Raw genomic sequence first — 12,032 nt, 5'->3', positions numbered from 1 at the left:
AGGGAGAGGTCTTGTCTGTTTGTACGTTAGACAGGGAGAGGTCTTGTCTGTACGTTAGACAGGGAGAGGTCTTGTCTGTTTGTACGTTAGACAGGGAGAGGTCTTGTTTGTACGTTAGACAGGGAGAGGTCTTGTCTGTTTGTACGTTAGACAGGGAGAGGTCTTGTCTGTTTTTTTTGATAGACAGGGAGAGGTTTTCTCAGAGTGAGTGTTTGAGGGCGTTGTAGACAGCAAAAGATCTTTTCAGTTTGTGAGTGTTTGAATGTGTGAAATCCGCAGCTTGCATTGTATGCTTCTTGGGAAGCCGAGAATGTTTCTACAAGTGCAAGGGTCTGCTGGAGTAATATTAGTTTTACAGAGCTTAGAGCATGTTGTAGAGAGGTGTTTTTACATCCCCATTGACACAATTTTGATCATTTAGTACGTGGGCTTCATGTCTGTCCGGCCCAACCCAGGCGAAGAGGGAAATAGTAACATCCCAGCAGACAGACCGAGATACTCGATAGAAATTCTCCATTTCTCCCCACTTGGGAATAAAACCCAGGTCTCCTGTGTGCAATGGTGAAGCACCTAACCACCACACTGCAGATGCCGATACAAAGACCGGGGACATACTGATGATAGTTAGCTCAACTGTCGTCATGCTGAACTATAGCACAGATGACTTCATTTTGAGTCCTTTTATTGAACATGGGTTTGTTTTGGGAGTTTCCGAGGCTCTGGGTTAGTCCTATCGGAGATGGATGATAAATCTGAAGGCTCAGCCTGGTCACCAGTGTTTTCACTGTTTTAATGATCATCAAAGTGAACTAAAGCCATACCAAACAAAGATTGTGTGGGGACTTTTCTGTGCTGGTTTTGATTTTCTTCACACATAGATAACCTGCCGGGAAGAACACACTCTTTTGGTATTTTCACATAGATTGTTGGTGTGTGCTCAGGTGTAGTTTGCTCCTTCTTTCCTATCAAACATCTGTCGTCCTTATCTCTCCTCCTCCTTGTCTTTGTATGTTATTCTCAAGCAACGCCTCTAATCTCCAACACTTATTATGACTTGTGCTGCAAGTGATTATGAAACTGTTACAAAAACTTTTAAAAAAACTAAAACTCACATAGCAGTACTTTACAGTTTCTCACATCTGTATAATTTTTTTTTTTTAATGTCATTCCTTTCAGTCTATCGAGCTGGCACAAGACTGTAAGAGGATCCAGAGTCTGAGGCAGGGGACAGCTGGCTCTTGTTCTCCTATAGGAGGAACAGACGAAAGATGAAGACGTGTGCATGTGCTATCCTTGTGTTTGTTCACATTTCAACGAAGAGAGGAAATCCAATAAAAATACAGCGTAGACAGCCTAGCACGCACAAGGCGAAATCAACCAGACTCAGAAACTTTTCAATCTCATGTACGAATTTCACTGTGCACATGATTTGAATATTAAGAATATACACATATTGAGAACAAATTCGAAGCCTGAAAATCTATTCGCTGTGTGCATGTTTTGCTATGATGCGTGTTGGGCTGTATAAGAAGGGAAGTGGAGTGGGCTTCGACCGACCCGCCTCTTCCTGAAGATCTCAAACCTTAAAATCTGCTGCTGAGAGTGACAAAGACCCAAAGGGTAAACCCCTCCTCTCACAGCCAAATGTGAGGTGTGTCGTGAACAAAATGAGTTACTTTTCAGATTTGAGTCCTGTGGACATGGCTACATACATCAAACTTACAGGTTGGGTTTGTACATGAAATTATAAAAGGCAATTTAAACTTGAAGAAAATGGCATCCATTGGAAATCTACCAATTTGTTCACTGTGTTGATTTTCAGCGGATATCTCCCAAAGTCCAACCCTTCGTCCTCGTCGGGGAAAGTAGAAACAGGACAAAGTAGGGGATAGCTGGGTCTGGGTGAAGTACGGTGTGACTTTATGTAACTGAGGCGTTACGCTAGCAGTGAAGGCCGACCTGGGTCACCCCGAAACGTTGCTGGCTAAAGGGGCTCTGGTGAAACCGTGACTGGCCTAGCAAGCCAATGGCGGATAATTAATGCTACGAAACAATCAAAGGAGAAAACATGGACAGATTCAAACGGGAAAACGACCAAGAAAAGTAAACGGACAGCGAGTTAGAACAATGATTAAAATAGGCACATGGAATGTCAGCGGACTTGGAGACAATGAACCAGAAATAGTGGATTTCATGGAAAGAAAGAAAATAGCAATCATGGACTTGTGAGACATAAGGAAGAGAGGCAACCACAGCAAGCTGACCCATAAAGGCTACCTCCTGATCTGGAGCGGAACACCTGAAAATGGGAGAGCCAAACACGGTGTAGCTTTCATCATACACCCAGCCAAAATGGATACAATCTATGAAATCAATCATATCTCAGAGTGAATAGTGAGCCTAAAACTCATAGAGGGTGGCAAAACAACAACGTACATCCAAACATACGCTCCCTGTAACGACAGCTATACAGAGGAAGATAGACAATCATATTTCCAAGACCTGCGTGACCATGTTAACACCATCAAGAACAAAGAAGATATTTATCTTGGGAGATTTAAATGGCAGAGTTGGACAAAGAAGAACCCCCTGGGAAGAGTACTTGGGACCCCACAGCGATAAAGATACAGACTGCAACAGCAATTGAGAAATGATACAAAACCTATGCGCTGAACCCGACATGATGATTACGAACACATTTTTCCAACATAGACAAAGCCAAATCAAGACCTGGTACAAATGGAGTGACCTGCACCATGCGTCACAAATTGATTTCATCCTGATGCGCAGAAAACAAAGACATACAGCCAAAGATTCGAGAGCGGTTTCAAACTACATCATCAACACGGACCACAGACCTGTGATACTTACTCTCACAACCAACAACGTAAAGCTAACATAGAAGAACAGGGGAAAACCCACGACTAACCTAAGAAAATTGGAAGAACCAGACATCAAGAAAGCAGTCGAGGATGACATTACCAAGGAGTACTTTAAACTGTCACCTGAGATCAAGGACATAGAAGACGAATGGCAAATATTCAAAAAATCCCTGTCAGAAATACTGAAAAACAGTTGTGGCACAAAACGAATACATGTAGGTGGAAACAAAGGCAGAACAACATGCTGGTGGAATGATGAAACCAAATAAGCAATTAGAATGAAAAAGAAGAAATTCAAGAAATGGCAGAAGTCAAAGACTGAAGAAGACTATATAGAATACAGGAAAGCGAGAAGAGAGACCTATAGAATCATCAAAACTGCAAAAGGAAATGCATGGAAAATATTTGGCGAGAAACTGACCAAAATCTGCATGGAAAGCCCAAGAGAATTTTATAAAAGTGTGAAGAGCATGCGGATAAGGAAAGACCCTTACAACCCGAAATGCATTATAAACGACAAAGAGGGAAACGCCATTGTCGGCAAACATGCAATTAAGAAAAGATGGGAAAATTACTTCCAAGAACTGCTGAACCCTGACGCTTGCCATGGACAACAAGTAGAGTTCCAACCATCATATGGAGATCAAACAGAACCACCAATACTTCCCAGTGAAATAGAAAAGGCACTCAATACCAGCCCCAAGAACAAAGCCCCAGGACCAGATGACATCACAGCGGAAGCCATAAGAGTTTGTGGAAACACCGGTATACTGTGGCTGAGGCGAATTTTCAAATGAGCCTGAGAACCCAAAAAAATGCCCAGAAGACTGGCAGAAAGCCATAGTGGTACCATTATGCAAAAAAAATGGCAACAAACGCGACTGCACAACATACAGAGGCATCTCATTGTTAAGCCACTCAGGAAAAATGTATGCGAAGATACTAGAGCAGCGCATAAGACCTATTGTAGAGAGAAATCTGTGCAAAGCTCAGTTTGGATTCCGAAAGGGAAGAGGACGCACGGATGCTGTATTCGCATTACGACAGATATGCGAGAAAACAATCGAACACAACAAAGAATCCAACATCGTCTTTATAGACCAGGAGAAGGGTTTTGACAGAGTAAACCATGCAAAACTCTGGAAGTTTTTTGGAAGACCCTCGAAAAGTATGTCGTCAGAGAACAAATGTTAGATAATGTCAGAGTTCTATATACCAACAGCAGAAGCTCAGTAAGAATGAAGGAAGGCAATACAGACTGGTTCAAAGTAAGATCTGGAGTACGACAGGGATGCGTTCTATCTCCTCTCCTGTTTATAATATATATGGACACAATAACGCAAGAAGCAAACCAAAGCCCAGAAAGCCTAAATGAATTTCTGTTCGCAGACGACCATCATAACCAACAAAGCCTCCAAAATCACACTACTGAACTCAACAACACCTGTAAGAAATTCAACATGAAAATAAGCACATAAAAAACAGAAGTTATGAAAGTGAGCCGAAACCATAGTCCCCTGAACATCCATGTCAATAGTAAACAACTGAAACAGGTGAAGGGGTTCAAATATCTTGGCAGCACTTTTTCTGAAAACGGATCCATAGACAGAGAAATAGAAATGCGCACTCAAAAAGCCAACGCTGTCACCTACCAGCTCACACCCCTCCTATCTCATCCAAACATCTCCATGGACACAAAGAGACAGCTTATCACCTCAATATTCATACCAACATTATGTTATCAGTGCCAGACCTGGACCTTACCCAAAACCCATGAAAGCAAAATCACTGCATGCGAAATGAAATGTCACTGCAAAACCCTTAACATCACAAGACGAGACAGACAAAGAAATGAAGAAGTAAGAGCAGCTATCGGCACTGAGTCCTGCCTGCGTTGCATAGAAAGACAGAGGATAAAATGGTTTGGCCACCTGTTACGCATGTCACCTGACCAGCCAGCCTCGAGAGCCTACAACACCAAGCACTCAAGCTATAAAGGAAGAGGAAGGCCACGCAAAAGGTGGATCGAAGGTGTCAAGGAAACCCTAAGAAAACATTACATCACAACTGAAAGAGCTGCGGAGCTGGCCTACCATAGAAAACTGCATCTCCCCTTGACGCTTAACGGTAACAGAGGATGAAAAAGTTAAAAAAAGTAAAAGTAAAAGTATCTCCATTCTTGGAGTGTAAGATGTACCTCATTTTGCCAGCACGCCTCATAACTGAGGTTATGATAGGAAAGGGACCAGCTTGGTGCTATGTGATTGTGCTGTGAATGTATTTCTTTGTGCTAGCCAGAGTACATACAGTGAGATCTGCTTTAACAGTCACCTGTTCAAGACAGTCACCTGTGCAAACAGCCATTTCCCACTCTGCCTTGCACTTTTTAATGTGTTATGATAACAATAACACTGTTCACCAAGATGTCTACCTGTCTGAGACAATCACTTTCCTTCTCAGCAAAGGTGGCCGTTTTTGACAAGTTAGACTAATACAGTGGGTGTCGCATTCAACGAAGTTGCCGGGACCGGCTTGTTGTTCTCATTGGATCTGATCTCTCGTTGAACGTGACAAAGGCTAAAGAAAAGAAAGGAGACATGTTATTATACATTATTTACACAATGTACCAATACCAGTAATTAAACAGTTGTTACCCCTTATGACGAAAATCTCAAACATCATCAGCGTCGCGAGTTTGAGCTGTTTTCTGACCGTTATTTCTGCATTATATATTTTTTTACTGGAACACTTCTCGTGTCGAAACATACCCTCTCACATCTAGGCCTAGATCTACATAAAGTGAAGGCAGGAGCTTGGATTTTCAGATCAGGGAAAGAGAAGAAAATTTTTTAAGATGAAGGTTTCGATCTAGACCTACCCATCCAGAGTTCATCCAGTTTCATACAGCCCCAAGGCGGTTATACAGTTGTTTTAAGCTCCTTGCACAGCCTGCATAGCGTTCCAACCCATCCCTACCGTAGGCTAACCCTCGCCCACCCTCTTGGCTTTGGGCCCACCCTCTTGGCTTTGGGCCCGTATTAGGAGGCCCACTAGATCTAGCAATACAATGTGTTAGGAATCGAGGATGGGCCTTGTGCTTCACGTGAGATGGAGAGAAAGGAGAAACATTTTTCGCTTTTGGGGCCGCTAATTGCTTTTATTTGGTTATCGCGACTTCTGTCCATTTGCAACCTCGTTGGAGCTGACGTACATTTACAAAGAGATATAGAGGAAAATCGGGGATTAATGATTACCTCGTTGGAGCCGACTTCTCGTTGAATGTGACCTCGTTGAATGCGACACCCACTGTATTTATTGTGAAAGAAAAGGGAGCTTTTGCTTCACCATGTTAAATATTGTTTGTGCGCATTAATTTGATGTGTGAATGTGTACGTAAGTAAGTAAGGAAAAAGAGAAAAAAATAGTGAGACAATGTTTGTGTTACCTTTTCGAAAATGGTTGAGTTGGTATTTTAATGCATTGATAGTGCTGAGAACTGGAAGGTAATATTGCAGGACAAACTAAAGATAAGCAAACATCAGTTCAACTCAAATTCATGTCAATGTTTCATTTGTTAAATTTTTACACTGCCTATTGAGATGATATACAGCGAAGTCTGCTTAAACTGAAACTTAAACCGAAAGAAAAGAAAATTCCTTTTTTTTTTTCTTTGAGTTGAGCAACCTCTCTAATTAAAAAACTGAGATAAACCTCAGGTTCTGCAGATTTTGAAGCGGACTCTAGTGTATTACACTTAAACTGTGCTTTACAACATACTGATAGTAAAAAAAAAAATTAAGTTTCAGAAAATTTTGGAGGACTTCCATATTTGCAACCATCATCCATCTTCAAAAGGAACTGAGATTTGGGAGAGAGAGAAAGAGAAGGAATATGATCAAAGAAGGCTTTAAATTCACATCTGGGATCGGCAAAATATGTCATTCTCTTTTACTCAAATTTACTGTTTCTCTCTTAGAAATGAGTCCTTCCATCTGTGATAAAGGCTACCTCAGAACCCACTTACTGGCTTGTGTTGCTATCCAATCATTGACCATGTTACCTGAATATAATGGGTTGTAGTTGTTTTATTTTTCATTTTTGACACTTTTCTACTGTATTTAAACATTCCTTGGATAACATTCAATGGATGACTGGATAAATCCCTTATATTCTCTGTCACTATTCTCTGTGAGTGGTTTGAAGTCACCACTGATGGGTCTTAAAACCTTCCTGTTCAACTGCTATTTCTGTCTTCTTGCATTGCTCCCAACTCTTATAAAAAGTCCTTCCTTTCGTTGATGTGCTCTTCTTGGGATCGTCACTGTTGTTAACGTTACCTTTCTGTGTTGACATTGGCCTAACATGGTAAGTCAAACTAATTGGTCAAAAGTACTTCTTTGTGCTGTTGTGCAAAGTTGTGGTTCTCTTGTCAGAAAATTGTTTTTGTAAATCCCTCTCTTGTGTTCTTTGTTATTGTTGCAACTTTTGAGAGAAAATAAAAAAATTGTAACATATTTCTAAGTTTTGTGAAACTGTCTTGGTGTTTTTAATATTGCGACAATAATAATATTTTAATGTTGTTTGAACTTTGGTTGGTGGGCGTGGCATGCTGATCTTTGTCTTTCCCAGCATTCTGTGTTTTTCAAAAAGTCTGCTCAGCATAAGTTTTCCTTTCTAGCCTTGAGCAACCATCTGTGAGACCAAAGCAGATCCCAACACTCAGGACTAGGATAAAGATAGACCTGCTTGTGTTTTAGTTTTCGTAAGTTTTACAGCACTTGCCACACAAATAAGTCATTATTATAAGAGCCGAAGGTTAGAGAGGAACAAACAAAGAAAAGGAGAGATAAGAACGACAAGATGTTTGATAGAAAGAAAGGAGCAGACCACACCAGGGCCCATCACCCACCCTCTTTCTGTGTGTGTAAATATGTAAAGCCGAGCCTGAAGTGGCATGTGTGAGCATAACACACATGAAGTCCTCCATCAAGGCACAGTGATCTCTGATCTCAGTATGTAGTAGAATAGTACAAGTACAAGGGTTGACACTCTGGGAACGCAGCAGGCAGCAAAATAAATTATAAATATATGTGAATAAAAACAATTAGCCTACAAAAATAATAATGCGAATAGATGAACAAATAAATAAAAATGGCAAAGTGGTCCGTGTTGACGTCAACCCAAAATAGCCTACATAATAATAGACCTATATTATAGATCTATAATATAATATATTATAATTTACAAAAAGTCATGCAGCTCTGACCTAGACGCTGACCTCGCCGGGCGGCCTTGACCCCGTAACCTCGGTTACAACCATAGAATATAAACCACTACATGTACTCTCTATTCACGGTTACAACGCGCCTCAGCCACGGATGACTGGTTCCCTTGTTTGTGGTGACGTTTGTTGCACCGGGCTCTGCTCTGATCAGCAGACGGCAGACTCTGCAAAACCGCTCATTGTGAGGTGTTAAACGACAACACAACTTGTCCAACGTTTGCTAATTCCCCCAAGGTCTGAATTCAGAGTTGAAAAACTGTTATAATGACGAAACTTGATCGTACCTAGGCTAAAACAGCACAGACATGGATGACTGGTGCCTCTACTATAACTATAAATTATAAATAAATCATTGATGATCAGGACGGTGCTTCATTACACCCAGTCCCACAGAATTCTACACTTCAAATCGGATTCATCAGACTGAATCGGGGCCAGCCGTTTCCGATAATAATATCCCTTCATGGACGGGGCAAAAGCTATCCTTTTTGCATATAATAATAACAACGACCGATTCAACTTGCGACGTTTAAAAAAAGCGTGTGATGTTGATGGCCATGCACAGTCGAATTGAGTCGAATTTTGTGAAATAGTGCTAAATTGTAGATATTTGCCCGTGCATGACGTCAAATCTGGCTTGCAACACTAAAAGTGTAAGTAAGGTTATTGAAGAGGCGGGACCTAGCACTTAACGTAACGTCCGTCTCCGATAGTCCAGCTGATATCAACTGAGAAAACGACACCACAGTGGAACAGAGCATCAGGAGAGTCAATGGAAAGGGACTAAAATAGAGATAGCTTATATTATCATTGTATTGAAAAGGAAGCACGCGTGAGTTACTCGGGGAAAAGCCACCCGAGTAGCCCTGCTCCGTTCGTAACCCGTACAATCAGCAAAAATACACTAAAACATCTACCGGTACATAAAAAAACACCCCAAAAACAGTGTGATGTCTGTGAATTCAGTTGTAGCCCTAATGGTAGTGTAATGGTTAATGTCTAATCAAAGGAGAGTATACGTAGACAGTAGAATGACTTTGAACTGGCGCCAGATGGTGGGACAGAGCGACAAATAGACACATCAATGTCAATGATGGTCATTGTGTATGTTGTTGGTGTTCGTGGCTTGTTTTGTTGTTGATTTTTTCTGCTTTTAACTTTTTTTTCGAGGGGGGGGGGGTGTTGTTGTAGGTGGTGTTGGTTTTTTTGTTGTTATGATTTTGTTTGTTTGTTTGTTTGTTTAAATTGTTGTTGGTTGTTGTTGTTTTTTTAGGGGGGGATATTTATAGCAGATTGAAATTGAAAAAAAAAATGATGGGAGAGAGATAATTAAGTAGAAGAGCCAGATGGTACAAAGTGGGCCTACTTGACTCTGCTATTCGCATCTTCTGATCTCCCAAGAAAACGCGGAAAAAATGAAGCTGGTAATAATACAACAAGTCGCGTCACCGGTGCACATTTTAAACCTCATGCAGTAATTTATCACAGATTTTGACAGTTATACAGAGTTGTTCGTATGCATTATATTATGTGCAGGCATAGACAGAATTCAACTGTGGGACGTCCACAGGACAAGTAAAAATGCACTGAGCATGCACGCAATGCTGTTCACCGATTAGAATAGACAGAACGTGTTAAAAAAAAGGAGATCAACGCTGTCGGCGGTCTCATGCTGACGTGGTAGTCTCTCGTCTGGGTGGTTGGCGGGTGATTTTGAACATGTGTGGCTTGCTTCTTTTTATTTTCTTATCAAATTTCTATAACATAATCATTATTTCTCTTCCTTTTCTTTGAATGTTATTCTCTAGTAACGGCTATCCTATTACCTATTTGTGTTACAACTGCCATGAGTTAGGGAAACTCTATCGAGATCTTCCCTTTACACCGTCGCCCCCACCCACCCCATTGACCCTCCTCTTCATAATAGGCCCTACTCCCATCCCTACTTACCCGCACAGGTGAGCAGCATAGGCTACAGATCAACATGTGTTACCGCTACCACCACCACCATCCTCCTCCTCCTCCTCCCCCCTCTTCTTCCTCCTCCTCCTCCTCCTCCTCCTCCTCCTCCTCCTCCTCCTCCTCCTCCTCCTCCTCCTCATCCTCATCATCATCGTCATCATCATTGCTGTAGGTCATAATACAAATTTGATTTAAATTCTAGGCCCTGCATTAATTTTTTTTTAAATCAAGGAATATATCTAAAGAGACCGATATTGCACCAAGAGAAGTGAGAAGACACTTCGCGAGTGTATGTGTGTGTGTGTGTGTGTGTGTGTGTGTGTGTGTGTGTGTGTGTGTGTGTGAGAGAGCGTGTGACGGAGGGAGGTGATAACTACATATTAAAAATGTCCCAACAAAATCCGTGTAACAATTTTAACAATCTGATCGCTGGAGAAAGTCAGTTCTAATGAAAGGCTTGTAAAAAGGAGGCGGCAGGCCATCATGGCTTGAGTCGCAGATATTATGTTAATAATTGCTTATATATTGACACAGGCCAGTCCAGAGGTAATGAACTCGTGGTGTGCACAAAAACGCGCACGGCCACACGTACGTACGATACATTCGAACACTAGCCGTACACGCAGCACGCACACACACACACACACACACACACACACACACACACACACACACACACACACACACACACACACACACAGATACACACGCATGCACTGCAAACACACACACACACACACACACACACGCACGCACGCACACACACACACACACACACACACACACACGTGCGCGGGCACTCAGATAGAAAAAAAAAGGTGGGGAGGGGGGGGGGCTGAGAGAGAGAGAGGGAGAGAGAGAGAGGGGGGGAGAGAGAGAGAGAGAGAGAGAGAGAGAGAGAGAGAGAGAGAGAGAGAGAGAGAGAGAGAGAGAGAGAGAGAGAGACAGACAGACAGACAGACAGACAGACAGAGAGACAGACAGACAGACAGACAGACAGACAGACAGAGACAGAGGCTGACAGAGAATGGGGAATGAGGGAGGAGGGATACTAGGAAACGACACGTTTTTCAAAGAGGCATAGATCTAGATCTAGTAAAAGATAGTGATGATTTCATTTAATTCTTAAATTTCCACTTTGCAAAGTTGTCATAGATCTATTAATTGTTTCTTCTCTTCTTGTCGTCTTCTTTTCACTTGGCGAACCTCCGCAAAATGAAGAGAAAAAAAAACTGGTGAGAAGAAAAACACTCAAAGGGAATGCTCACACTGAAATGTTTATTAGGATTTTAGGTATTTTTTTTACTTTCCCTCCCGTCTCACACTCAGCTACCAGTTGTCTAATTTCTACTAAATATTGATGCACTGAACACGAATATCAACTTCATTTTCGTCGCAAATTAATGGTTTTTGAAATATTTGATTGTTTTTAACCGAGATAGACATGCTTTGGACCAATCGGGGGGTTCCAGGGGGGCCTGCCCCACTGGGGTAAAAGAAAATCTGGGGGGTTACAGAGGGGCATGCCCCCCTGTTTTACACACATAATTTGATATTTTACAGTTAGATTTGAAATTGTCTTGAAAATAATTGATTTGCGACAGTTTTAGTGGCTTTATCATACTTTTTATGTGTGATCTGCAGCAAACAGTACAGCAGTTTGACCCCTGAAACAGTGCATCTGTGTGCGGGAGTGAAAGTAAAAATTTACCGGATTTTAGGTCTTTGACACAGAAGATGAAGATATTTTCCAAGTAGATATTATTAGTCATTCGATCTAGTGATTATGATTTGAAATGATTGCAGCAGTCGCCGGTCGCATGTTCACTGACATGTAAACCATCTAGGGTTAATCGCAGGGTTCGAGGTTAACCAATCCCAAAGCAACACTGTCAAGGTGAAGG

General features: G+C 41.7%; 1 protein-coding gene across 3 annotated transcripts in view; it reads left to right on the top strand.

Annotated features, from left to right (window-relative positions):
• LOC101860306 (phosphatidylinositol N-acetylglucosaminyltransferase subunit A) overlaps nucleotides 1-1,463 on the top strand; it is a gene marked incomplete in the record, with an annotated part of 17,091 nt that extends 15,628 nt beyond the window's left edge. For all 3 annotated transcript variants that reach the window (XM_013090647.2, XM_013090648.2, XM_035973546.1), the window contains 1 exon segment: nucleotides 1,177-1,463. In XM_013090647.2, the coding sequence (XP_012946101.1) occupies nucleotides 1,177-1,272 (96 nt within the window).
• Nucleotides 1,464-12,032: the final 10,569 nt, after the last annotated feature.

Source organism: Aplysia californica, unplaced genomic scaffold, assembly GCF_000002075.1.
Source record: "Aplysia californica isolate F4 #8 unplaced genomic scaffold, AplCal3.0 scaffold01389, whole genome shotgun sequence".
NCBI classification, from domain to species: domain Eukaryota; kingdom Metazoa; phylum Mollusca; class Gastropoda; order Aplysiida; family Aplysiidae; genus Aplysia; species Aplysia californica.
The sequence above is the reverse complement of the archived record's forward strand: the minus strand, read 5'-3'. Positions and strand labels throughout refer to the sequence as shown.